The sequence below is a fragment of the Glandiceps talaboti genome, chromosome 9 (genome assembly GCF_964340395.1).
Source record: "Glandiceps talaboti chromosome 9, keGlaTala1.1, whole genome shotgun sequence".
Classification (NCBI taxonomy): Eukaryota; Metazoa; Hemichordata; class Enteropneusta; family Spengelidae; genus Glandiceps; species Glandiceps talaboti.
In genome coordinates this window covers 16,258,986-16,285,881 of record NC_135557.1, presented here as the reverse complement: position 1 = coordinate 16,285,881, position 26,896 = coordinate 16,258,986, and the positions used below count along the sequence as shown (strand labels likewise).

The following is a 26,896-nucleotide window of genomic DNA, read 5'->3' as shown; positions in this document are numbered from 1 at the left end:
ATAGTTACTGTTATCGTAACTGATACCTACTCTGCTCAGATCACAAAATTGCTCTCCAAAACAAATTTTTCCCAGATTAAATTGTATAATTGTAATGAGTAATTTGCATATATCTAAAGAATACACACTTCAAATTCCGCAACATTTGGTACACACATTTTATGATTCATCCTCGACTTTATTTGTGTCAGATGTATGTGTAACGAGCGCGAGCGCCCACAACGACAGTAAATGTAAAAGCCAAAAGGAGAGCGTGAAGTGTACTCTACATCGAATTAATCAGATTGACATGGTACGTAACAGAGTCTATCGCTGTGTTATAATGAATTTCTCGATCAAGAAAATTGTAGTTGTTAATTTATACGGTTTTATTCCTTTTATTGATATTCTACGAAACCGTAAAATTGTAAAATATCGTCAAATGGAAACAATCTTTGTACTGTATAAGCTTAATAGTATTCATGCTATGATTTCTGATTTCTCAGCTCATATTCACGGATTCAAAATTCACTACGAGTTTTCTTGATGGTAGCAGTGTTTTTCCACCAGTCATTAATAATATTATGTACCCTTCGTAAACTGGTCAATACATGCCATACGAATCTTTTCAACGGTTGCAGGGGGATCTAATCTGAATATACCATGGATATCAACATCGGCTCGAGCTGCATAGAGGGCGTCCTTGATAGCAAAATATACTGCACTTCCTAAGAAAACAGGCGGCTCTCCAGTATTCTGAAACAAATTGTACATGGCATGGATTCCTCCTATCAGTTCTTCATAATATCAATGTGTCTATCTATAACTGACAGGAGATAGACAAATGTGTCTGCCTCTCTGTTCCTCTCTCCCCTCCCTCCCCCTCTCTCTCTCCCCCCCTTCTCTCTCTCTCTCCCCTTCTCTCTCTCTCTCTCTCTCTCTCTCTCTCTCTCTCTCTCTCTCTCTCTCTCTCTCTCTCTCTCTCTCTCTCTCTCTCTCTCTCTCTCTCCAGTCTGTCTAATTAATACGAATATTCAACTTCATACCTTTGATGAGTAAATACCAAAGTTATTAGGACATCCCTTCAACAGATGAACATTAAATTCCTGTGGTATATCTTTCACACTAGGTATTTTGTATAGTCCTGGTCCTAGAGTCAATAGTTCTCCATTCTTAGGAGATCTGCGTTCTTCCTCCATGGTGAAGTATCCATATCCCTGCATAAACCCTCCCTCAATCTAATACAGAATTAACAGTATCAAATGAAAGTTAAATTAATGGTTACAGGTATCAACATTTTAATTAGCCAATTAAAATTTATTATCGTTGTGTATTTGTTATACATAACTATGGTATTATAGTCAAAGAACATTGTTGTAAACAGCTGCCCACTTTACGTCAAGGCTTCCCCATGCATGACTCCTCGTCACCGTAAACAGCTGTCCTCTTTACGGTAATGCTACCTTACGTACATCCCCTCATCAGTGTGAAATACTGACCACTTTACGGCTATGCTACACCACCTCCGGCCTGTAGGAGAATTTTTGCTGCATTGGAAATATACTGGGCAAACTGCTTTTCATAATTGAACTTTAATTCCTATTGGGGACGTTTATGATAAGAAATTGCTTGCCTGTCCTATGTCGATACCAGGGCTTAAACTATCGCCACAATCCATCACAATATTCGTCCTCAAAACTTCAAAATCTCCCGTCAAACAATCTACTTCCACCTCTGAGCATGCGCAACCATATGCAAAGTAGTATCCCATTGTCTTCTTGAGTTCGTGTGGGTCTCCTGGAAGCCTTGGATAAAGAAATACAATTATTACAACCCAGGAATGATTCATTGGGTGTAATTGATAGACTTACTTTAAACATATGTTATATATCCTTGTGTCAGGACCTAAATTTATTTTCTGTTTATTTCTTACAATTTGTGAGGCAATTATGGATGTAGTCATCTTTCTTATCTTCGATGATAAAAGCCAATAAACCAATTCTTGTGGAATTGCTATCTTATCAGTAGATCCATACGGATCGGATAGATTCATTCATTTGCTTAGTCTTGTATTAAATTAATTTTTTTTTAATTTATACTGGATAGCTCTTTAAGTATAAGTATATAAACACTTATATCCCCAAGGAGTCGAGAGGGGGCCAACCCTCATGTTAATGTTCAGTGTTAATGCAGGAGGATACCGGAGTACCCAGGGAAAAACCTGCGTTGTTTGGTATATTCAAACTGAACAGCGCTCCTCTTACTTACAGCTACTACTTACAGCATAAACGCCCTCGATATGCACCTTCGGTCACCTAAGGAAAGAAATACCGAGTCTAGCAGCTAGACTATTTTGTGTTCTGAACCAAATTTCTAACCTAGATAATTATGGTTTTTTTTTTCATATACTTGGTTATGGTTTGAGGAGGGGGTGGGGTGGGGGGTTAGAGGGGAAATTAGAAAATGATATTATTTTCAGATGTCTTTGTGTGACGTTGTTCTAAATTGTTCTTCACATTGTTTCATTATCCCTATTCCTTTATCAAATACTATGACATTTATTATGCTAATTTATGCATTATCAGTACTGAATATGCACTCACTTGTAAAATCCATTTGCAGAAAGATTTATTCGACTGGCAAAGGCTGCCTTGACCTGAAAATTAGATAGATACAACTTGTGAACATTGACAAAAGGAGTACATATTATTCAACCCGTGTAATACACTCCTGTATACGATGGACTAGCGATAAAGAAACATGCATAATATATTTGATAATGAAACTTAAGATTACCAAGTATCAACTAATGTTTGATTGATTTGCGACCGTCGACATAACTTAGATTAACAAAGTGAAAGATGTTTAAGCGAAATGAAATACAGCTGAATATGATCCAATTTATATCAGAATATTTACATTCTAAAAAAAGAAATGAGGAAAATATTATGACTAAACTAGATCTCATACAGTTTAGTTTGGAAAGAAGGTCATTTAACAAAATCAACGTTGTATATTTTCACTTACCCAATCTTCCCAACTTTCCTTTGGATTTTCAAACATCACTGGTTCAAGTCTCTGTTTGATTGTTTCACAGGCTATCTATGGTTGTACGATAAACGTTTAACATCATAGTTAGTTTCCATGTTAGTGGAAGTATGGAGCAAAGCTAACTCCCTTCTCTCTTAGTTCAATAGGGAAGTACATGTAGACAGTTACAACACACTCATTTCTTTTTTGAGTATTCCACAATGAAATTTTTAACATAAGCATATTACAGACTAGATATTGGTAGCACAGACTCATCTAAATTGAAACATTTTATTACTGTGAAAATGTGTGTTTGATCTGATATTGATGAATGTTCTTCACAGTGTAATTGTGTATCAATACGTTCGGTGTGATGCAATGTATCAATATATGTTCAGTGTGATAGTGTGTCGATGTGTTCAGTGAATATAATGGATCAACATTTGCTGAATGTTACGCTTTGGTGTGTGCCCATAGTGTTATACAATGTAGTGATGTGTGTTCAGTGTGACACAGTGTATCATGTGCGTTTACAGTGTGGTACAATGTATTGATATTTCCTACAGTGTGGTACAATGTATCGATATATATATATATATATATATATATATATATATATATATATATATATATATATATATATATATATATATATATATATATATATATATATATATATATATATATATAACGGAATGAACTTGTGTCGTCGTGTAGGCATAGACATAAATCATTATTGCAGAACAATTAACTATGCTAATACGCTATGTTACTAGGTAGATATTCCCTGTTAGGAACATTAGAATAATAGAATTTAACGGTAAGGAAACGCAGATACTATATTCCATTCTACCCCTGATGAGTGAGGAATACGCACCTCACGAAACAGTTCTGTTGGGTCAATACCATGTAATTTTATTCAAATTTTCAAAACCTGTATATAATTCGCTCTACTAACCGTATTGAGCACTTTTATGTGGTTTTATCAACACCCAGTCAATTACATATATATATATATATATATATATATATATATATATATATATATATATATATATATATATATATATATATATATATATATATATATATATATATATAGTTTGCTATATATATATATATATATATATATATATATATATATATATATATATATATATATATATATATATATATATAGCAAAACTATTACGCTCTGCCACTGCGGTATAGAGCACTGTCTTAGCAGATTGATACTCACCGAGTTATATATATATATATATATATATATATATATATATACATAAAAATGAAAGAAGACGAGTCTGATATTACATAGTGGAATATATATATATATATATATATATATATATATATATATATATATATATATATATATATATATATATATATATATATATATATATATATATATATATATATATATATATATAAACTATTACGCTCTGCCACTGCGGTATAGAGCACTGTCTTAGCAGATTGATACTCACTTTCGTGGTAAGTGCGCAATCTAGGGTGTGGAGGATGCCAACTACACTTTCACACATGTAGTCTATATGGAACTTACTCTGACGGCATGGCAATACAAGTCTGATCCACTGGTCCCTCCTGTACATAGAGTATTTGGTACTTTATCAGTTGAAGTGTCATTAATATAAATCTGGTCCACTGAAATGCCAAGAACTCTACTGGCAACTTGTATAGTTTTAGTGTATAGACCCTGACCCATCTCTATACCACCATGTGATATCAGTACACTTCCATCCATATAGATATGCACCAATGCACCAGCCTAGAAGGAAGGTAGAGTCGAGTCAGATTGATCATTATGCAATAGTGACTTATATTTCTTATTGTTATCATTTTGGGTGATAACACTTCAAAAACTTAATCAAATTTATTGTAAAGAAGCCATACTGCACTTGACACGTGTTCAAACATTTTGGAGATTTCTTGCAATGGTTTATGGGAAAGCCTTTGTGATAACATAATAAATACCCCAATGCTTAGTCTTGGCCAATACAAAGAGCTTATAAGGATGGAATCGCAAAGAGCTTATATGGATATGTGTGTTTGATGAAAGGATGGTTCACATTTTAAGTTATTTCTCCCAAACATGAACAGAACCTGCCTGCATGAGAATAATATTATTAAATGTACCTGACTAGGTACTGCCCCTGTCATACCAACTTTCCGTTTCGTAGGAATTATCGCTATCCCTCGCTTTTTCCAACGGTTCTCTCTAGAAAGAGTTGAGATAAATCCATTAAAGTGTAGATCTGATCTATGGAACTGACTGTCAAACATCAGATGTCAATCATGTGTGGTCTTCAACAAGACAAGAAAATCCTGTCATCTGTTTTACTTGTAGGAATCAAAGCACACCAGTTGTCTGATTCACACATTCATTCTAGGGGTCCAACGCTATGAAAAATTGGCAGTAACTAAGAACACACAACCAACCAAAACTTTGTTTCCAAGCAGAAATGGACATGATTTACAAATTTATAAACAAATTATCCTGTTGTGACTTTGGCATCATCCAATTGATAAGAGCTTATATAAAGTGATCTCGCCTTGACGCACAGTGTTTAGTCACCAGACACAAAAATACATGTAATAGGTATACTTGTTATATACATAGACCCTCATATTCCCAGGGTGTGACGTCAAAGTATAGTAATATGAAATCCATACATTTCATATTACTATACTTTGACGTCATACTATAGTAATATGGTCGGATCTACTCTTAATTATTAACCTCCACATTTACTAATTCATCAGTATGTTACTTTGTCAATAATTACTAATGTGGTAAAAAAAATACTTACTTGTTAAAATGATCACATTTTTTCCTGTTAACAAAGTAATTACTTTTTTCAAGACATTCCTCCCAGCATCTTCTGACGTTTCCTATTTGAGTTAAACGTTGACCATAATGGTCCTCAGTGTGTTCTTCTGTGTACATATTCAATTTTATTTATTGATGTAGTAACTAATGGATATTCAATATCATGTCTGGTAGTGCAGAATTTTTCTTTCGACAAGGCGTGAAGGAACAGCAATCTCAAGTTTTGCCTTTACTGAAGGCATTCAGTTTACATCTGATATAAACATATTGTTGATCAATAGCATAGAATCAATTGAATCGTTACTATACAAAGTTATGTATTCGAGTGAATAGACCCAATTACTTTTATTCAAAACTACTGTCTATTCTCTCACTCATGCCATTATGTCGTATGCATTGTCTAAGGTTCTACTAGTATAGCTATTTGGTTGGAGTTATATGTCAATTCAAAGGAACAACATGAATAGACGTGTTCTCCGCTGTTACATTTGATTACGTTATTTCATCGAAATTCTAAAATAAAACAATAAAGGACAATGTAGTATAAAATAAAGATGATAAATTCAGTATCTGAAGACTATCTTTTATAATATTTCAAAGGAACAATATGAATATATACATATTTAGTTTAGTTATTCAACGTGAAGGCACTCTTACATTCGATTACGCAACGAACTTCCTCTTGGTCAGTCATGAATAAAGGTTGAAAGTAACAGCAGAGACACATTTTAATGTACCACCCAACCCCAACCACCAACCCATCAGAAAATAGTATCTTAAATCAAATCCTATTGCATTGTTAGCTATCATTCCAAGTTTTTTAGTACTCAAAGAAATTCTGACATTCAAATCCTCAACGTAAACAACATGGAATGTACACTTCTACATCTTTTGGTAATTCTCATACACAAATAACCTTCATTACTGGGAATAAGTAGTCACATGCTAACTTGATAACTACGACTATCTCATTTTAACTCCATTGCAAAGTGGGAAATTAATGAGCACTCATGAAATGCCTTTAATAACGATTCAATTACTTTTTCACATGATATGATGATGATGATGATGATGATGATGATGATGATGATGACGATGATGGTGATGATGGTGATGCTGCTGCTGCTGCTGCTGCTGATGATGATGATGATGATGATGCTGATGATGATGTTGATGATGATGATTTAGTTTTGAATACCATAGGGAACACGGGCAGTGATACATGTACTGACGCAAGTAGTAACAGTGAGTCAGATTAGAGTGACACTGATAATGGCAATACTGAAGGTAAAGGTGATGATGATGACAATGATATCAGGGAACATTTACAATTGACCAGAGTATGCACAACATTGAAAACACGTTTTAGATACTAAACTAGATTGTGTATGATAATAAGAGAAAGGTCACTAGCCAGTTTTTTTAATGTTTGTTACTTTACAACCATTGCATGAGTTATATAGAAACGTCTGTGTGATCAGAACGTCGTTTTATCAGTGGTGTACAATGAAAACTGTCTTTGAGGGTGCCGAAAAAAGTCTACTTCTTATTATCACTACCAAACTGACAAACACTGATACAAAAATCAACACCGGGTCCCCTAGTTTCACGCGACTCTCTTATCAGTTTGTTTATGTCTGTGAAAGTTAGTCATGTTGTAACACAAAATTCGAGTGTAAGCTCATAGATTAATTTTGAATTTTGCACTAAAAGTCGAATTTTATTGTTGATATGCTTTAACATAGACCATCCATCAATGGACTATGAATTCACCAATTTCGCAAAATGTTGTCCACGCAGACTCTTTCCTGTAGTTTTCTCCGCTACCTTTGAAAAACTACCAACACACTCCTGATCAGTTGTTTTGTCACATCCACAGACTTTCAATTCTGTAAATATTTGTTGACGATCGAAAGTCTTCATTTAGGCTTTTTCCATATTGAAATAGACGCCCGCTACTTGAAGGTTTCATCATTACCGTATTACAGAAAAGTCGGCTGATTGCATATTTAATATGACCTACATCTTGGTGTCAGATCACCGATTGGTTTAAGGTACATACATGATAAAGTGTGGAGTACCAGTGAGAAAATCATATTTGATGTCCGAATAGCCTTGGTTCAATATCAAAGTCAGTATAAATTGTAAATCATCATCAAAATTGTATTAATAATTGTAAAAAGCTAAACATTAATTAAATTGACAGTTCATTACATAGACCTCCTTACATAAAATGATATGGTCAAACGAAAAGATTTAGCACCCATTTCGGTGATGCACAATTATCCTGTTTAGGCTGTTAGTCCTGCTTGCATACGGAGTAAGTCGACCCTTTCTTCTTCGTCACGGTGTTGAGTGAAACGCGTACACCTGCAAGCAGGACTAGTATCCTGTCAGAACCAACAGTCGACAGAAGACACGTGCACGGTTGCCTTTCTATTAGAGTGGCATTGATCTGTTTCTTTTACTCAAATGACTTCTGTCGTTTAGATTTCAAAATCCGTTCAAGAGATTTCGAAAAGGACCGTACACAAGCGGGGTTGCTCAAATACAAACTCCACGATCACATCTGTTGTCAGTATTCATTGCAGACTTCAATGCCGTGTATATGTTGTGTTGTATTGTCATGTGTGTTGGCGATTTATCGCCCAAAACTCAACATATAATCTATACACTGAAAGTATATTTTTAGGACCAGATAGACTATTACGTTGCATTATATAAGCATACACTCGAATGTCAAACTTTAACCGACACAGACAAACTGATAAAAGTCGCGTGAACCACAGACAAGTACATGTATGTACATGAACCTACATCAGAGGGGCCCGGTGTTGTTTTTGTATCAATGTTTGTCAGTTTGATAGTGAGAAGTAGACTTTTTTTCGTTCTGATCACAGTCGTTTCTATATAACTCCTGAAATGGCAGTATATGTACAAATATTGCAAAATCATTTAATTTGTATGTATACATATAAAGGGAATATTGATTAAAGTTCAGTATATGCAAATGTCATGGGGAGGGTCATGTTTTACAAAATGGGACAAAGGGGAGGGTCACTTTTACGAATGGATAATGGGGGAAGGTCATGATTTTATTGACAGACCATGTGTGATTTCCTCCAGCCCTCCCCCTTGTAAATACTGAATGGTGTATAGAGATGTCGTCAATAACCCATATATGGTGACACGGGATAATGCTACCTTGTCTATTGTAATAATTGTATCTACTATCAATGGCAGAACTCTGTATTGTTTGTATATTGTATAGATACAGGTATTTTAACGAATTATATTGAAATTTGTATTTGCATAATGGCGAAATTACAATCGTGACACTATCCAGTAGCAGATCTTATTAATTGTATTCTTTTGTATGGATATGCAGGCATTTTAACGATTCACACTCAAATTTGTATTTGGTGCATAATGGAACATTTGTGACAACCAGGATAAAAGGATGCAGCTACACCTAGAGTCGAGTAGATCACACAATCATGGCTGAAAAAATAGTGTCTGTATTTGCGGTGCCGACGTTTTGTCTTATAACTGGTGCCAGTAGAGGTATAGGACGTGGAATCGCTCTTGAAATTGCAGAGAGAATGGGGAAGAATTCCAAACTCGTTTTAACGGGTCGTTCAGAAGAAAGACTAGAAGAAACGAAACGACTTGTAACTTTGAAGCGTGGTACTGAGATTGAGATCACGGTGGTGGCTTGCGACCTTGGTGATATGGCCTCCATTCCATCAAATGTATCGAAATTGCTGGACTCTGTGGATTCACAGAAATTCCAACATGCCGCACTTTTCATCAACGCTGCATCAATGGGTGATAATACGAAGAAAATTGGCGACTTCGATGACCCGATGGAGGTGCAAAATTACTTCGATTTTAACCTAGTATCAGTTATTTCCGTGACCTCGAAATTTCTCAATGTTTTCAAGAAGAGAGAAGATCTCCGTCGCTCTGTCTTCAATATCTCGAGTAACGGCGCAATACGTCCGGTTGCATACTCCGTTTTAAATTGTACTTCAAAAGCGGCCAGAGATATGCTGTTCAGAGTTCTTGCGTTGGAAGAACCCGACATACGTATCGTTAACTACATCCCCGGGATAGTTAACACCGATATGTTTACAGAGCTCCTAGCGACCACAGCAAATCCATACATGAAACTCCGACTAGAAGAGGCAATATCATCGGGTAAGCTGTTAACAGTGGAGATGGCTTGTAAGGCGTTGATGCAAGTAATTGAGGAAGATTCCTTTACGAATGGTGAACGCGTGGCATACGACGACAACGTCGGCGAAGAATTCAAGTTACCCGTTGCAGAATGACCCGACGATGAATAATTCTTTTCATATAAGAACATTCTATTAAGGTGCTTGCATATTTGAGCTGATTGTACACGTGGTGAATGGATATAAAACCGGGGAGTTTCAAATTCATCAATACTTGTCTCATGGACATATGCATATAATTACTCAATATATTTATCACTTTTATTCAGCATAGTTTGTTTAGATGTTAGTTAATATTTACTGACACGATGATGCTCTGTTAGGAGGGTAAAACAAGTCATAAATTTAGGAAACCTTGTCAGTGGAGCTTTGTTGAGACATTGAAAATGAAATACACTTTATTATGGACTGCCCTTTTTATTCACAAAGTAGAGACAATTTCTTTCGTTCACTATCAAATTTACATGCAGAATTCCAGACCATGGATCATACTACAAAATTCTACTATATTATGAGTAATAATTCCACTTTTACACTACTTGTAGCTTATATTGCTGAAAGGCTACATCTATTGAACACTTAACACAAGAGATCTGATCCTTTGAATTTAACCACATAGTTTTACTTCAAATGATATGTAATATGTGTATTTGTATCGTGTATTTGTGTGACAATAAATTTGTTATCCCTCACTTTTATTTGTTTTTGCTGGTATTTTTATTTTATGACAATGTTCTCTATTTTAAAGAATGCCATTTCTAAGTCATGCAGAATGTTAAAATATGATTATGCTCGGATTTGAAAGTATCACCAACAAGTACTCATAAACTAACTATTTTTTAAACATTTTACTTCAGTTTTTAACAGACTCACAGTATTTAGGCTATATTTTAAGAAAGCACGCTTTAAATTCAATGTAATTTTAAATTAGTACATACATTAATGATAACAAAGTGCATGTGTCATAAAGTTTGATAATACCGCATAGCTTGTAATTAGTGATAACTTGCATAATTAGTGATTTTCAGTAATTAGGCTAGATCTTAAGAATGCACACTTAGGGATGCACTCATCCTCTGGTGTTATACGGATGTGTGAGCTGATTAAAAATATGCACTTCTGATCTCAATAGATATAATACTTAATCGATAAATCAATTTCTTTTCTAAAAATTATTGTCTAGTATTAAATTGATTTTACTGACACGACAGAAGAGATTCAGTTGAGGTTTACTATACGAAAAGTCAAGTTTACCCACCTTTGACCTTTGCCCAACCTTTACCCTACCTGTGACCCACCTAACTACCATCTCTGTCAAGGGGTAGTAGGAGACAAAGTGACACTTTTGACTTCACAGCCCCAAAGGAGAGGTCACCGGGGATGAATTAAGTTAAAGATGTCACTTCGTCTCATACTCACCACATTTACACATCCTCTGCTAAAGATTTACACCGGGTGGAAAGATATGGTCAAATATGACTGGTCGTATAATGAACTAAAATGGTGGACTCTAGTGAAAGTTACAGCGGGTTGAAAATACACTCAACTTTTACAGAAGAGGATATGAACAATAAGTTCCAAAGCCACGTTTTATTTATTGATGTAGTAACTAATGGATATGCAATATCATGTCTGGTAGTGCAGAATTTTTCTTTCGACAAGGCGTGAAGGAACAGCAATCTCAAGTTTTGCCTTTACTGAAGGCATTCAGTTTACATCTGATATAAACATATTGTTGATCAATATCATAGAATCAATTGAATCGTTACTATACAAAGTTATGTGTTCGAGTGAATAGACCCAATTACTTTTATTCAAAACTACTGTCTATTCTCTCACTCACGCCATTATGTCGTATGCATTGTCTAAGGTTCTACTAGTATAGCTATTTGGTTGGAGTTACATGTCAAATTCAAGGGAACAATATGATTAGACGTGTTCTCCGCTGTTACATTTGATTACGTTATTTCATCGAAATTCTAAAATAAAACAATAAAGGACAAAGTAGTATAAAATAAAGATGATAAATTCAGTATCTGAAGAATATCTTTTATAATATTTCAAAGGAACAATATGAATATATACATATCTAGTTTAGTTATTCAACGTGAAGGCACTCTTACATTCGATTACGCAACGAACTTCCTCTTGGTCAGTCATGAATAAAGGTTGAAAGTAACAGCAGAGACACATTTTAATGTACCACCCAACCCCAACCACCAACCACCAACCCAAAAGAAAATAGTATCTTAAATCAAATCCTATTGCATTGTTAGCTATCATTCCAAGTTTTTTAGTACTCAAAGAAAATCTGACATTCAAATCCTCAACGTAAACAACATGGAATGTACACTTCTGCATCTTTCGGTAATTCTCATACACACATAACCTTCATTACTGGGAATAAGTAGTCACATGCCAACTTGATACATACATCCGTATGCATATGTTGGAAGAACCTGACATACGTATCGTTAACTATGTCCTCGGGATAGTTAACACCGACATGTTCACAGAGCTCCTAGCGACCTCAGTGAATCCATACGTGAAACCGCGACTAGAAGAGACTTTATCACAAGGTAACTTGTTAACAGTGGAGATGACTTGTAAGGCGTTAATGCAATTAATTGAGGAAGATTCCTTTACGAATGGTGAACACGTGGAATAATCCGACGTCGTCGGCGAAGAACACAATGACCCCACGATGAATAATTCTTTTCATATCAGTACATTCTATTAAGGTGCTTGCATATTTGAGCTGATTGTACACGTGGTGAATGGATATAAAAGCGGGGAGTTTCAAATTCATCAATACTTGTCTCATGGACATATACACAATCTGTCTGTCTGTCTGTCTGTCTGTCTCTCTCTCTCTCTCTCTCTCTCTCTCTCTCTCTCTCTCTCTCTCTCTCTCTCTCTCTCTCTCTCTCAATAATGGCGTGCACATCTCCCCCCTAATAGGACATCTTTTTGCAAGTTTAAACCACAGACAACACCATTGTCTATGGTTTATCTGGCATTGAATACTGCACGTCAGAGATATATCGGATTGCACATGTACGGAAGCATGGCCGGATTGAGCCTTTTGTGTAATGGCATTAGGGACAGGAAGGGAAAAAAACTCAACAGCCATTATTTGACTGTGGGTCACTTACAAATATCTGTAATACCATTAGTACCAGAAAACACTACCATACCTGTAAGGCGGTCGCTTTCTGTGTTGATGCAATAATTTCCATTTCATCATTTTCTCGAGGTCGACATAGACAACTTTGGGTTTCCATGTAGAAATGTTCCTGTGCTCCTAAGGTAATTTCACCTTCCATCACATGATCACTCTGTTCTAACACTTTGTCCACATTACCAGTTTCATAATTTATCTTCTGTGCTTCAAAGGATTCTTTTTCAATTGCCTCCTGAAGAGCGGAAATATATTCAAGGTCATTTCATTAGAATAAGAACAAGTTTTGATATGGAAAAGTTCGGCGGGGTTAAACTTTAATTTTCAGGAAAATTTATTCCCGAGGCATTCCCTTAAATATTTGATTTTCTATCTCCTGGTTGTTAAAAATGAAAAGTAGATGAAAAGACGTGGCTTTAACATTTTAACATTTAGAAGGAAAATCAACAATCTACCTAGCCGTGTATCGGCATTAGTCTTCATTAGTGATCACATTACAAAGATAATATCCAATTAATGTTGGACTTTAAGACACGTGATATATTCTCACCCACCTCTAAATTAAGTATTGCTTCCAGTGTTTCAAAGTGGACTTTAACCAATGAAACAGCTCGTTCTGCAGTAACTCGGGTTTCTGCAAGAACGGCTCCAATTGGTTCACCAATATAAGTAACCTGTAACATAAGTATATGTTATTTTAACTTAAAAATATGATATCCATTATAAAGGGCACTTAGTAGACATCTATTTCCTTGAGCTCTATTATGCAGCAACTATTTCCGAAGGCTGACAGCCAGGGGAAATAAATGCTACATAACAGCACGAAGGGTAATATCACGTCTACTAGTAGTGCCCAAATAGAGCCAGGCAGAAAGTGTTTTATAACACATCACATTCCTTGGTATAAAAAACTCTCTGCGTCATTACTTGTGTGCATATAGGATAACGCTCTCGTGCACGTGTCGTTCTAACGTACACCTAAAAACTATCTAATTTTAACGTGGTGGTAAGAAATTTGGAATGGGTGACATCTTTCATAGTAATCACATCATGATTGCAAACAACAATCACTTCATCTGGGCATGCGCATTAGACAACGACTGAACTTTAGTGAACGAATCTCTCATTGATTATGGTGTTCTAACACTTTCTAATAAATTAATATTAAATGATTATTGATCAAAAAAGGTACATGGGTTTCCTCACACCTTATCTGATGCGAATATAATATTGGTCCCTGGTATATCACTGGCATCTATAAAACATTTTACTCCTTCCATTTCTAGTGCCTTGGATACATCAACAGATCTGATCGGACGATAATAACATGGGAGATAATATTCAATGTACAAAGAAACAATATATGTGTGTATGTATGTGTATGTGTATGTATGTATGTATGTATGTATGTATGTATGTATGTATGTATGTATGTATGTATGTATGTGTGTATGTGTGTATGTATGTATGTATGTATGTATGTATGTATGTATGTATGTATGTATTTATTTATTGTCTGTCTGTCTGTCTGTCTGTCTGTCTGTAAGTATCTGTGTTTGTCTGTCTCTGTGTGTGTGTGCACTTGTGCGTGTGCTGTGAAAAGTATGCATACACATGTACAATGATGTAATATGAGTTTATATTCTAAACTCATATTCTTGTCACTTATTAGATAATCGATGACTAATAAAGTATTTGCATATTACACATATAAACACGCACACTTTTACATCCATAATATGTCATTGTTGCCACTGTTAATGTTGTTGTTGTTGTTGTTGTTGTTGTTGTTGTTGTTGCATATCTCTTTTGCCTACATGGAGGTGTACTTACATTATTCTGGCATGAGGAACGGTGCTCAGTACAAATGCTATGTGTAGTTCTCCTACAGTGTAAAGAACAAAATGACATGAATACATATTGTATTGTACCACACATTGAGTAACCATTGCATTCACTCCAATATGTCTCGAACTAGTTCCGCAACACATACATTTCGTATCACTGGTGAAATGACAATGAATAATTTCAACAAAGTATTATAAAATAAAATACTTATAACTCTGTTTGAAGCATAATTTATGAACATTTGGATGAGTAATGACATTTTTCATCACTTTAACTCATAGTTTATGCACCATATAATGAACGGTGTACACATAGTACACGTCATGTTAGCGAAAAAAAATGACCTGGGTAAAAGTCCTATATTTTTTGTTTGAACACTTTCAAATTTGACTTATGTGTGGTACGATGATTGTAACATGGAGATTATGTACCTTTCTCTGTCGGTAAGTCATCACAGTAGAATGCTTCACCAGTGGTTTGCTGGATACTAGTTGTATGCATTGAAGGACGACCAACAGCATCAGTTTCTAATTGGCCACTTGCTACTCGCTGGAAATAGTATAAAACAAAATGTTAGTATATTTCTATCCCCGTCACCCTCTCTATCTCACTCTCCCTTCCCTCCCTCCCTTTGTCTGGCTGTCTGTTTCTGTCTGTCACTGTATCTCTGTCTATATCTATCTATCTATCTGTCTGTCTGTCTGTCTGTCTGTCCGTCCGTCCATCTGTCCGTCCATCCATCTCTCTCTCTCTCTCTCTCTCTCTCTCTCTCTCTCTCTCTCTCTCTCTCTCTCTCTCTCTCTCTCTCTCTCTCTCTCTCTCTCTCTCTCTCTCTCTCTCTCTCTCTCTTCTATTAGTTTATATTGTTGAATTTAGAATTTCATTTTGGGTGATAGTTGTAAGGTATGATGATTGTCACTTTGAACTTGATGCCTAAAATCATTATGACTAACCTGATAAGACTGAACACTCTGCATGGGATGTCTTGTCTGTGGTTTGAATACACTCTGATAGTTTGATGGTATCTGATTCATGTCATGTTTTGATGATACTTCATTCAATACAAACCAGAAGAATTTGAAGAAGAACCCCTGTACAAGTGAACGTCTGTATTCTAAACTATCTCCGGATAAAGGTAACTCTCCTAAGAGTAATCTTAACGCATCTTCTTGAAAGGCTTCGTTCCATTGTCTGTGATCAAACAAAGGCGTTATTAAAAGCATAACCTTCCCAAATACACCACACCACTGACGGCAGCATTAACATTTCTAGCTTACCATACTTATTGTACTGATAGATGAAACAGACACGCACACACACACACACACACACACACACACACACACACACACACACACACGCACGCACGCACCACCACCACCACCACCACTTACCAGAAGTAAAAATAGAATATTTTAGAATTCTATTTGGCCATACAATAGTGTGTGAATAAAATGGAAGATAACAGTTTTCTGAAATCAAGACGGTGAATCCTTAATTCATTAACATTATATTATTTGATCGTCTTGCTCAACAAAAATCTCTTTTGGCAAGATTTTTGTTGAACCAGTCAACGTTTTGTTTCTGGTTTAATCATTTCAAACGTACCTCCCTCTTAACTCTTCAGTTGTTTTTGTAGCACAAAGAACGGCCGAACCGATTCCACCAAAACAAATCTTCATATTCTTTACGGTCACGTGATCATCTTCGAATGATACGTACATCCCGGCATTCAAAGCGGCTACATTGTCAGCCCGCCTATGTAGCACCTTGTTTACCTTGTAACCATGGCAATATTCATCCTATATGAATTCAAGATTTGAACTTTCATTTATGTATATTAGCTTTCACATTGCACTCATATTACGATACAGTTAACATGATATAACTCGACATTTTCAAATCGGGAATTGTTTTTTTAGTACATGTATCACCCTTGTCATGTAAAAAGGAACAGCATCCAATCTTTGCTTTTATACATCATTTAATATTTTTGAATAAAAAGAAACAATGTAACAACGAAACGTCAAAACCCGGTATTTTTTATTCAGCTCAAGGGAAAGGATAGCTTGTGAATGCACCATTTTAAATAAAATATTGGATGTTCGCTTGGTTTCATTCACTTTCACTTACGCGTACGGAGCTGGTATCCATCTGGTACTTTGGCAGAAGTGGCTTGGGGACCTTGGTAAGGAACCTAGTCTGTCAAATGTGTTGTTAACTTGTATTTTTGTACAATTAAATATAACAATAGAAACAGTCGACAAAATGGTTAACCGTAAGTTGCCTAGCAAGGTCCATATGTCACTTCCGCCTATGTTCTAATCGTTGCCAGCTCCGTACTGATAACCGAAAGTACTAAATGAAACTAACGTATTTAATCTCTGTCAGCACCCAAGTTGTTATTAAACAAAGTGAATTCACAGTATTTTCCTCTCCATTTGATAAAAGAAATACATAAATTGACACTAACCTCGTTCATAAATGGAAAAAAGACTGACAATAGAATTTCATCTGATTTGACAGCCGTCATACAATGCTCAGTGAAGAATTCAGCAGTCAGAGGTATTGTGCGGTGTTCACCTTAAAAGCAATCAAATTTTCAAAAGTTACCCAATTGTTTGTGTAAAGTTATACATACATCTTTAGGTAGATTTATGAATATTAAGACACTGTTAATTTTGTTTATAATCCAATGATTACAGGGGATATCGTCAGCTGCATGCACAGTGCATCTGATGAACTACAAGTAACTGACGACTCTGACGGCGACTTGAGCCGAGAAGCAGCGATAGTGAAGCCAAAAAAATACTGTACTATAGTGTGTAAATTATATGGCATGTGTGGTAAGGTAAATGACTCCTCACTGATGACGTAATCGTATGTTGCTACCCTACCGTGAGGACTGACTCCCATAAGACAATGCGTGTCCATGGGCCTACACTGAATAATGAAAGAGGAACAAGTTGCATCTTTGAATTTCACGGCAATCGCCCATAAATATATGTGATGGAAATGAATTGAACCGGGAGTTCAACCCAGAACCGGAATTTAACGGAAATGACCTTTACTTCTGCAATGGTGATCCCCTTTAAAGGGTTATGTATGAGTCCCAGGTCATCACACTTGTTTAATCTTAATAGGGATTACACGTGACCATTCTTTTGTTCTGTCCAATTCTTTTTCTATAACTCTGCCAAACATCCGGTTTTTTTTCAAACCTAGATTTTAATCATAACAAGAAGTGGGCCTTTAAGATACAGTGTACAGGTAGGTATGATTCTTGACATGTTTGTGCGATCAGAATTTATAACAAAAAGAACTACTTACCGTTTGGATTAACCATGGAAACAGTACAGCCAGCTGCTACCAAAATTGGAATTAAATCGGACAGATGACTGGCAGCCATTATGTGACTTCCTATGCCCTACATGAGTCAACAATAAACATAGTATAAACATAGTATAGTATAAATTTATCCCATACATCTAATTTAAGGAGTATGAAAACTTTGAGGTACATTTCTTTAATTATCTCAGTGGCTCCTATCACATCTGTAAATAAAATGACCAACATTAGAAATCTAGGGACATTTTCATGGAAATTTTGATAGCTGTAGCTTGCTATAAGGATAACATAGAACCTTTACGTACCGCTTTGTTTATCGTCTGCTGGCCAAAATGTGTCAACATGTTGACGAAGGAAGCAAACAGTCGGAGTCGATAAGCTGAAAAATTGAAATTGTAATAAATCATTTACAATTAAAATCACGAAAAAACAACGTTGTGTAGACCGACCAAAATCTAATCAAAACTGCTCCATTTTATCAGGAGGATCAACTAATACCCCAGTTGGTAAGAATTGGTCATGATCCGACGTAGAATGTTTTTTGTTCATCAAAGATGAAATATCTTGGCTCGTGCATGGCATAATTCTTTGTGACTTAATTTATACGTCTACAGAATCCTACTGCACTTGACGTGTGTTTAGCTATTTGGGGAAATTCCTGCAAGGGTTTATGGGAAAACGTCCTGGGAAGCAGTAATAAATACAAGTGTACTACTAAAGAGATAAGTAAGCCCGGCTGGACTTTTCCTTTAAACCATTCTACTCGGGAATAGTATATACTACTGTATTGGAAAAGTGACAATTTACCTGTCATCTCTGTAAGTTTCGATGAATAAACACGTTTTATCATTTCCATGGTAACAGATGATCCAAACTTTACACCGTCTTCCAAAATCTGAATTTCGTTAAGCTCTGGTATATGTGTTACAGATATCAGCATTGCTTCTGTTCTTCTGTTGATCATCGATTGCAAACCTAAAAGAAAACCACAGCCAAAATGTTGAGTTGAGGATGCACGCTTTTATTTATTACCAACAGTCAGGTGCTGCACAGATTTTAACATCACAGCAGACGTCAACTGCCCGAATAAATCAAATATTTGTAAATATCGGTGTTTGATAAAGATATTACCACCATCGTGACAACAGCCACAGAGCTAAATATATTATTATCAACATATATATCTATAGTTTGCTTCTTATATTCAAAAACACAAAATAGAAGCCAGTACACATGCGATAATGTATGCCAGATGAAACCTGCACCATGGCGGTAGAATACCAGACTACACATTGAATAAAACCCTCGTCTGTTGGGCAGATGAGAGATTTAAAAAAAGAGACATTATAGTCAAATTATTTGTACATCAGTAATATATTATTCCCTTACCGAGATCCAAATTGCCCGATACGAGCTTTGCTTCGGGGTTTTCAGCCTTGAATTCAAGGAGTTCTTCAAGGGTGGTCGGCCTCACCCACACTGAGCCATTATTTGAAAATCTTACAGTGGTACGGTGATACTTCTCGTTCAGCTTAAAGACAGGGTTAAAACAAGGGTTAGTATTCAGTGCAAAATACTGCCAAACCAACAACAATTAGGACCTTAGTATTTGTACCAGAAGTCTGAGAATGATATCAGCTAAAGTGATATAGACAATTTTAGAAGGACGAAAGGAATGAGTTTCGGAAATGCTCTAAAAACTATCTTCTCAAAAGGATCTTAAAAGATAGAAATTGAAGTTACTCATCCGTACAACCATCAACATACAATGCGTCTTGCACATTAACTTAAATTACAATGAATTTAAATGATAAATTAGTTAAAGAGGAAATCCATCCAAACACATCTATGCTTTTTAATCATTTAACTATGTGATTTTATTCAATAAGTAGGCGATTTATTTTTCGAGTAAAATGTATTCAAACTTTTTTACTTTAAAGTTGAACTAGATAGATATGTTGAGCTGAATTGATTCTGCCAGTTCACCGCAAAGGATCACGGGAAAGTGACGTCATATCATCCTTGTTTCAATCCTCATTGCGAGGAGATAGTAGTCTAAGAGAACATTAGTTGATGTTTGAGATATCGGCCAGTATTGATATATTTGTTAAAGTAACCAAGAGAAAGTATACATAGTAGACATGGTTATTATTAGTCAATATCATTTATCAAAAAAGTTGACATGACAATAAATAACTAACCATCAATTCAGGAGGAAAGATCGGTTCTTGAGAAGGATCATATGGAATAAATTCCTTGGGATCAAATAGTTTCGTTGAAACCTGGTGAGGTAAAAAAGAAATATAATAAAACAAAGGTAGACTGAAAGACGGTGTTGATGGCGCTCTATAATAACAAGCAGCTACACGAAAACAAGTAGGGTTAGTAGGCGACTAGCAAATTACAGTCATTGAATACATCATCATAATCGATGTTGCTTGCAGAGGTGCACGACCGGCAAGTGGAATGCGTTTTTGAAAATGTTTTGTTTGGCACAATAACGTACTCGTAATGAAGAACACCTTGAAAAGTATTGCAACACCTGTTAGTAAACATTTTTTTGTACTAAATAAAATGTAGATGTATACATGATTGATAAAATCAAATTAATAATTAGGGTCTGCTGCCAAAATTTAGCGCCCTCAAGGGCGATCATGATTTCGACTTGTTTCTGAAGTAATTATGGATACTGTCGACCACTGATTAACATGTACATGGTCTAATTCTTGGTATTTTAATAATTTTCAGTGAATATATTGTGGTTCTCTGATCGAAAAATGATACTCCTGTTACAACTAGTACAGTTTTAACATGGTGACGGATTCAAAACAGAGCTTTTGCTCAAGATTTAAACTTGTCACTACACTACCTACATATAATATTGACCACTAAGTAACAGATACAATAACTTTTTATTATTACTTACATCGTCATCGCCACCATTGTCTTCACCTTGATTGGCACACGCCCTCTGTCCACAATTGCCACCACAGCATCCTTCCTAAAGTAAAATAAGAAAATCATAAAACATACCATACAAACAAATAGTTCACAGGTATACCAAAACATCTGTTAGAATTTCATCAAAGCTTTCATTTCCCACATACGTGTTCAGTCTCAGGCTTCAGACTGTGGATATTTTCCGGTGTTTCCTGACAGAATTTCGAATCAGATTTGCGACAGAAACTGTTACAGTACTGTAATTTTTGTTTTCTCTTTAATTCATCAATATAAATACTAAGACTTGAGACCATCCAGCTTTCGTGTGTGTGTGTGTGTGTGTGTGTGTGTGCGTGCGTGCGTGCGCGCATGCCTGTCTGTCTGTCTGTCTGTCTGTCTGTGTGCGTGTTTGTGCGTACGTGTGTATGTGTGTGTGTATCTTTGTGCTAGTGTATCTTTGTATGCATGTGTATCCACGGTTTAATATTCATTTATACCTTAGCGAATGTTTGGAATCCTTCAAGAATCGGTCGATATCCTGTACATCGACACAGATTGCCTTCCAAGGCATCTTCTATATCCATGGCAGTTGGTTGAGGATTGTTGCGTAGCAACGAGTACATAGACATCACCATACCAGGAGAACAGAATCCACATTGTGATCCATGTGCCTTGGCTAAACGTTCCTGGAAGTATGAAAATAGGAATTCGAAATTCAGCCAACCAAATAAATTATGGAAACCATGCTATAGACAAAATAAGATGGAAATAAACTAAAACGTTTTGTTGTCGTAAGAGGTAGATTACAAGATTGGGTATTATCACTTGTATTCGTTATGTGGATAGAATCATCCTGTAATGAAGATTAAGAGTGGCCACTTGAGGAAGTTCTTTATATTCAGAAAAACCACCCTACTGTGAGTATAATTACATCAACATCCATTGAAAGCGAGCTTATATCAACATGTTGCAGCAATAGTTTTAGTTTGTGTCTATCTTAGGTTACCCATAGGGTGTATGGTTTGCCTATGGCTTATATCAACATGTTGCAACAATAGTTTTAGTTTGTGTCTATCTTAGTTTACCCATAGGCTGCATGGTTTGCCTATAGCTTATATCAACATGTTGCAACAATAGTTTTAGTTTGTGTCTATCTTAGTTTGTCAATAGGGTGTATGGTTTGCCTATAGCTTATATCAACAATAGTTTTAGTTTGTGTCTATCTTAGGTTACTCATAGGGTGTATGGTTTGCCTATGGCTTATATCAACAATAGTGTTAGTTTGTGTCTATCTTAGGTTACCCATAGGGTGTATGGTTTGCCTATAGGTTATATCAACATGTTGCAACAATAGTTTTAGTTTGTGTCTATCTTAGGTTACCCATAGGCTGCATGGTTTGCCTACAGCTTATATCAACATCTTGCAACAATAGTTTTAGTTTGTGTCTATCTTAGGTTACCCATAGGCTGTATGGTTTGCCTACAGCTTATATCAACATCTTGCAGCAATAGTTTTAGTTTGTGTCTATCTTAGGTTACCCATAGGCTGCATGGTTTGCCTACAGCTTATATCAACATCTTGCAACAATAGTTTTAGTTTGTGTCTATCTTAGGTTACCCATAGGGTGTATGGTTTGCCTATAGCTTATATCAACAATAGTTTTAGTTTGTGTCTATCTTAGTTTACCCATAGGGTGTGTGGTTTGCCTATAGCTTATATCAACAATAGTTTTAGTTTGTGTCTATCTTAGTTTACCCATAGGGTGTATGGTTTGCCTATAGCTTATATCAACAATAGTTTTAGTTTGTGTCTATCTTAGTTTACCCATAGGGTGTATGGTTTGCCTATACCTAAATGTTCATCGTAGTATCAAGCTCGATGTTTGTCACAACACTTGGTGTTTTAGCAGTTTGTAAAGTTACCACATGTCCGTCCACTGTCAGTAATAATTTCAATATTTCGATTCGATGCTACATATATTTCACCAATATAATATATAATTATTTCATGGAAGCTAAATAAATGACCTCGTATTTTGTTATTGTCTGATTGGCCACTACATTGTCGTAAAATCAGATCGTCGTAAAACCCTGGCCCCTTTAACGGCGGCGTTTAACAGACGACCCCCCCCCCCCCCGCAGCTTCAGCAGAAACATTAAACATTGGTTTGCGAGAACGTATGTTCAATACTGGGATAGGTATATTATCTATTTAATGCCCTTCAAGGTATGATCAATCGTGAAATTGGTCACAGGTGTGTCTAGACAAATATAGGTGTAAATTGCGACCTCGTTTGAACTGAGTGTAACACATGGCCTCACTAGATCTGGGTGTTTCTAAACTCACTTGAAGTGGATGCGGCAACATGTTTAGTCACTTGAACTGGGTGCAACAGGTGACCTCATCTGACCTGGCTGTAAATTCAGACCGCACATGAAGTGGATGCCACACGTGACGTCACCTGAATTGGAAGCAACACGTCACGTGACCTCATCTGACCAGTGTGTAACTTGACTGCACTTGAATTGGATACGACGTGACCTCGTCTGAAACTGATACAACACGCGAGGACACACCCGTATCAACTCACCTGAACTGGGTGTAACTTGTTGGCGTTCCCGATACCTTCAACTGTTGTTACAGCAATTCCATGTACAGCACATAGTGGTACAAGACATGCATACACAGATTCATGACTCATATATAAGGAGACAAAACATCTTTGATTGACACGTTATTTCTGTTACTTTAACTCCCATTCTTTCGTAGTAAACAGAGTATTAAATGAGGTTATATTATTGAATACTGTTAGCGTCATAGCGTATTTATAAAACAAAAGAAATTAGTAAGACTAGATATGTAAGTTACTCACTACAACATCCTTTGATGTGATTTATTTTAAAGTACTATTTACAGTTGTTTTTAACCATACATTTTAGCACACTAATCATTTTGATGGCATGGGTTCAAATCCCACCGCTGACACAATTTAATTAATAAAGATTTGTGTTCACTTCTGAACCTTGTTGGACTGGCATCATCAGCAATCATTCTGTCAGTCTGTCTGTCTGTCTGTCTGTCTGTCTGTCTGTCTGTCTGTCTGTCTGTCCGTCGATAGTTTTGAAAGTGTTGTACAACAAATTTAAGGATACGTTATTAGTTTTGTGTTTGGATTATACTGTGATATCATAACAGTACATGCACCACAACCACCTTCTCCACATCCATACTTTGTTCCTGTCAACTGTACTGGGTTCAAAGGTCAAGGAAAATTTAAATATTTAGGAACGTGATGATGATTGATGATGATGATGATGATGATGATGATGATGATGATGATGATGATGATGATGATGAAAATGACGACGACGACAGAGAGTATAGATACTAGTAGTTCAAAAGTCAACCAATAGACATATAAACTATACATCATTTAAAATGACAAATACTATGGAATATACAGGTATTTGTAAAAATAATATGACTTTGATATCAAAGCTAAGCGATAGCAGTCGCTGTATGAACATAATACATGTCATATCCATGTGTTGACATAAAATATATTATAGTGTGCTTAATACAAGAGATTTTGTCTTACTTGTAAATGCTATTAATAATATACAGTCAATTTCACAATACCGTGCAGCTTTTCTGTTTCACACAACCACGCAGAAACCAACAAGAAATTGTATATACCACACTCCAACAGGAAGATAACGTTTTTTTGCTACATTTAGTCTAAACGAAATAAACCATTTAAAATGTATTGCAACTCTATGCAGACATTTTGGCGCCAATGTCTTTGTATCGAACACCCGATGAAGAGCGCCATGTAAAATGTCCTTTGCGATGTTCATTCGATGTCTGCATGGTGACATGTGTAGTTCATTTCAATTAGACAAAATATAGCAAGAAACTCTGCACTCGTTCAATCTTGTTATCTTAAAGTGTAGCATATCCAGTTTCTTAGTGGTTTCTGCATCGTTGTATCAAACAGAAAGGCTGCACGGTGAGGATGAGTGGGTTTTCTTAAAACTAAGGGGTTTGACTTTAAAAAAAAAGATACATTCGTCTCTGAGGTATCGCAGTAAATTAGTTCCCGGATCTGCAGCTTTCTCAACAACCTGTGTATTAAAACGAGAGATAATTCGAAGTTGTCGAAGGGGGGTGATAAGAGCGCCCCCAAACGACTGATGTTTCCGTCTACAACAACGTGGCTCGTTCACAATCGCGATGATGGACTCCGTATGACTACGTTCACCTATCGGTGTACATATGCAATATTATGTAAATAGGGGATATAGCGGGTTTCTGTGTCGGACATATTCATATATTACAAACACAAAAAGGGTTTCTTTGGAACAATTATCAACCATGTCTTGCGTAACACTACAGCTATCGTCATTCAGTGACGTCACTACACGTCCACGGTCCATACGCATACTGTAACCTATTTCATATCAAAATGACTAGTCTAAACGCAAACATTCGAAATGTTCCTTTGTACTTTAGACCCAGGTTTTATGTGACAGTAATAATCACTAAATGTCACATCGTTAGTGATGCTACTATGCCTCTAGCTCTGGATTTATACGCTACGGGGTACGTTTCGACACGTCTTCTAGATCTCGAGAAGACGTGTCGAAACCCCGTAGCGTATAAATCCAGAGCTACTATGCCCCGAAATAATGCCACCGGTAACCCCCCCCCCCCCCGGAATCAAACTAAACACGAGAAGGGAACACGCGATATACTAGTACAGTACTATCAAATATTCAACCATGCCATGTTTTCAATGCTAAGAGCTGTTGATAGTGTAGTACCAGGTTTACAGCCATGCACATGTACGTATAATATATATCGCCTCACGGTTGTAATACTAGTATTACCCAGACCTGGCAGCGTATATGTACGTATACATCCACAGCTATTGTATCACCCAGCTGTAGCTGTTGAACCATTAACCGGTAGTAATACATATATATATCAACACATGTTAAATGGCCTTGTTGTTTATCTTTCCACCGGTGTGTATTGTATACATACTGTATGTAGTCAGTCATTAACCATATACATTAGACATGCATTCACTGCCCCTACCTTTCGTCCGTTGACGTAAAACACCAAATCATGCCGGCTAACAGGGACTGCCATGGTGGGGCGAGGAATAATCCTACTTGCAGACGGTGCACGGGTCTAGATTACTGACACTGCAACTGGCAGTGACATGACCCTCAACACCGGAAGGGACGACTTACTCCGTATGCAGGCAGGACTAGGCGAGGGAGTGCCACGGACACAATGACACAGTAGCAAGAGTTAGACATATGTCATTGCATTGTATTTATGTAGTGCAATAATGCTATAAAACCGAGCCTTCATGATATGATCTGATGTGGTTCAAAGGTCAGAGGTCAGCTACGTTCTATGGAGGAGCTCGAGGTACGTACGAACAACAGCAAGCTTCCTCCTCAAGT

General features: G+C 36.3%; 1 protein-coding gene across 1 annotated transcript; it reads right to left on the bottom strand.

The window, feature by feature from the left end:
* LOC144439874 (xanthine dehydrogenase/oxidase-like) lies at positions 1-26,629 on the bottom strand. Its single transcript, XM_078129108.1, has 27 exons — positions 26,520-26,629; positions 25,486-25,543; positions 24,572-24,668; positions 24,010-24,115; positions 21,916-22,104; positions 21,405-21,479; positions 20,680-20,760; positions 19,868-20,009; positions 19,286-19,453; positions 18,784-18,857; positions 18,461-18,557; positions 17,604-17,713; positions 16,739-16,932; positions 16,084-16,321; positions 15,562-15,679; positions 15,116-15,167; positions 14,491-14,590; positions 13,837-13,956; positions 13,299-13,517; positions 5,844-5,989; positions 5,170-5,251; positions 4,577-4,801; positions 3,007-3,081; positions 2,583-2,635; positions 1,613-1,784; positions 1,026-1,217; positions 1-735 (listed from the first exon to the last, which is right to left on the bottom strand). The coding sequence occupies exons 1-27, from the start codon at positions 26,571-26,573 to the stop codon at positions 562-564; spliced, it is 3,411 nt and encodes a 1,136-aa protein (XP_077985234.1). The 5' UTR covers positions 26,574-26,629; the 3' UTR covers positions 1-561.
* Between the last annotated feature and the right edge of the window lie 267 nt (positions 26,630-26,896).

Excerpts from the sequence above, each read along its gene's own strand:
- LOC144439874 (XM_078129108.1), bottom strand. The coding sequence starts at position 26,573 with ATGGCAGTCCCTGTTAGCCGGCATGATTTGGTGTTTTACGTCAACGGA. Across the intron at positions 15,168-15,561 it reads TGACTTACCGACAGAGAAAG|GAGAACTACACATAGCATTT; the intron begins GTACATAATCTC and ends TTTACACTGTAG. Across the intron at positions 736-1,025 it reads TTGGTATTTACTCATCAAAG|AATACTGGAGAGCCGCCTGT; the intron begins GTATGAAGTTGA and ends AATTTGTTTCAG.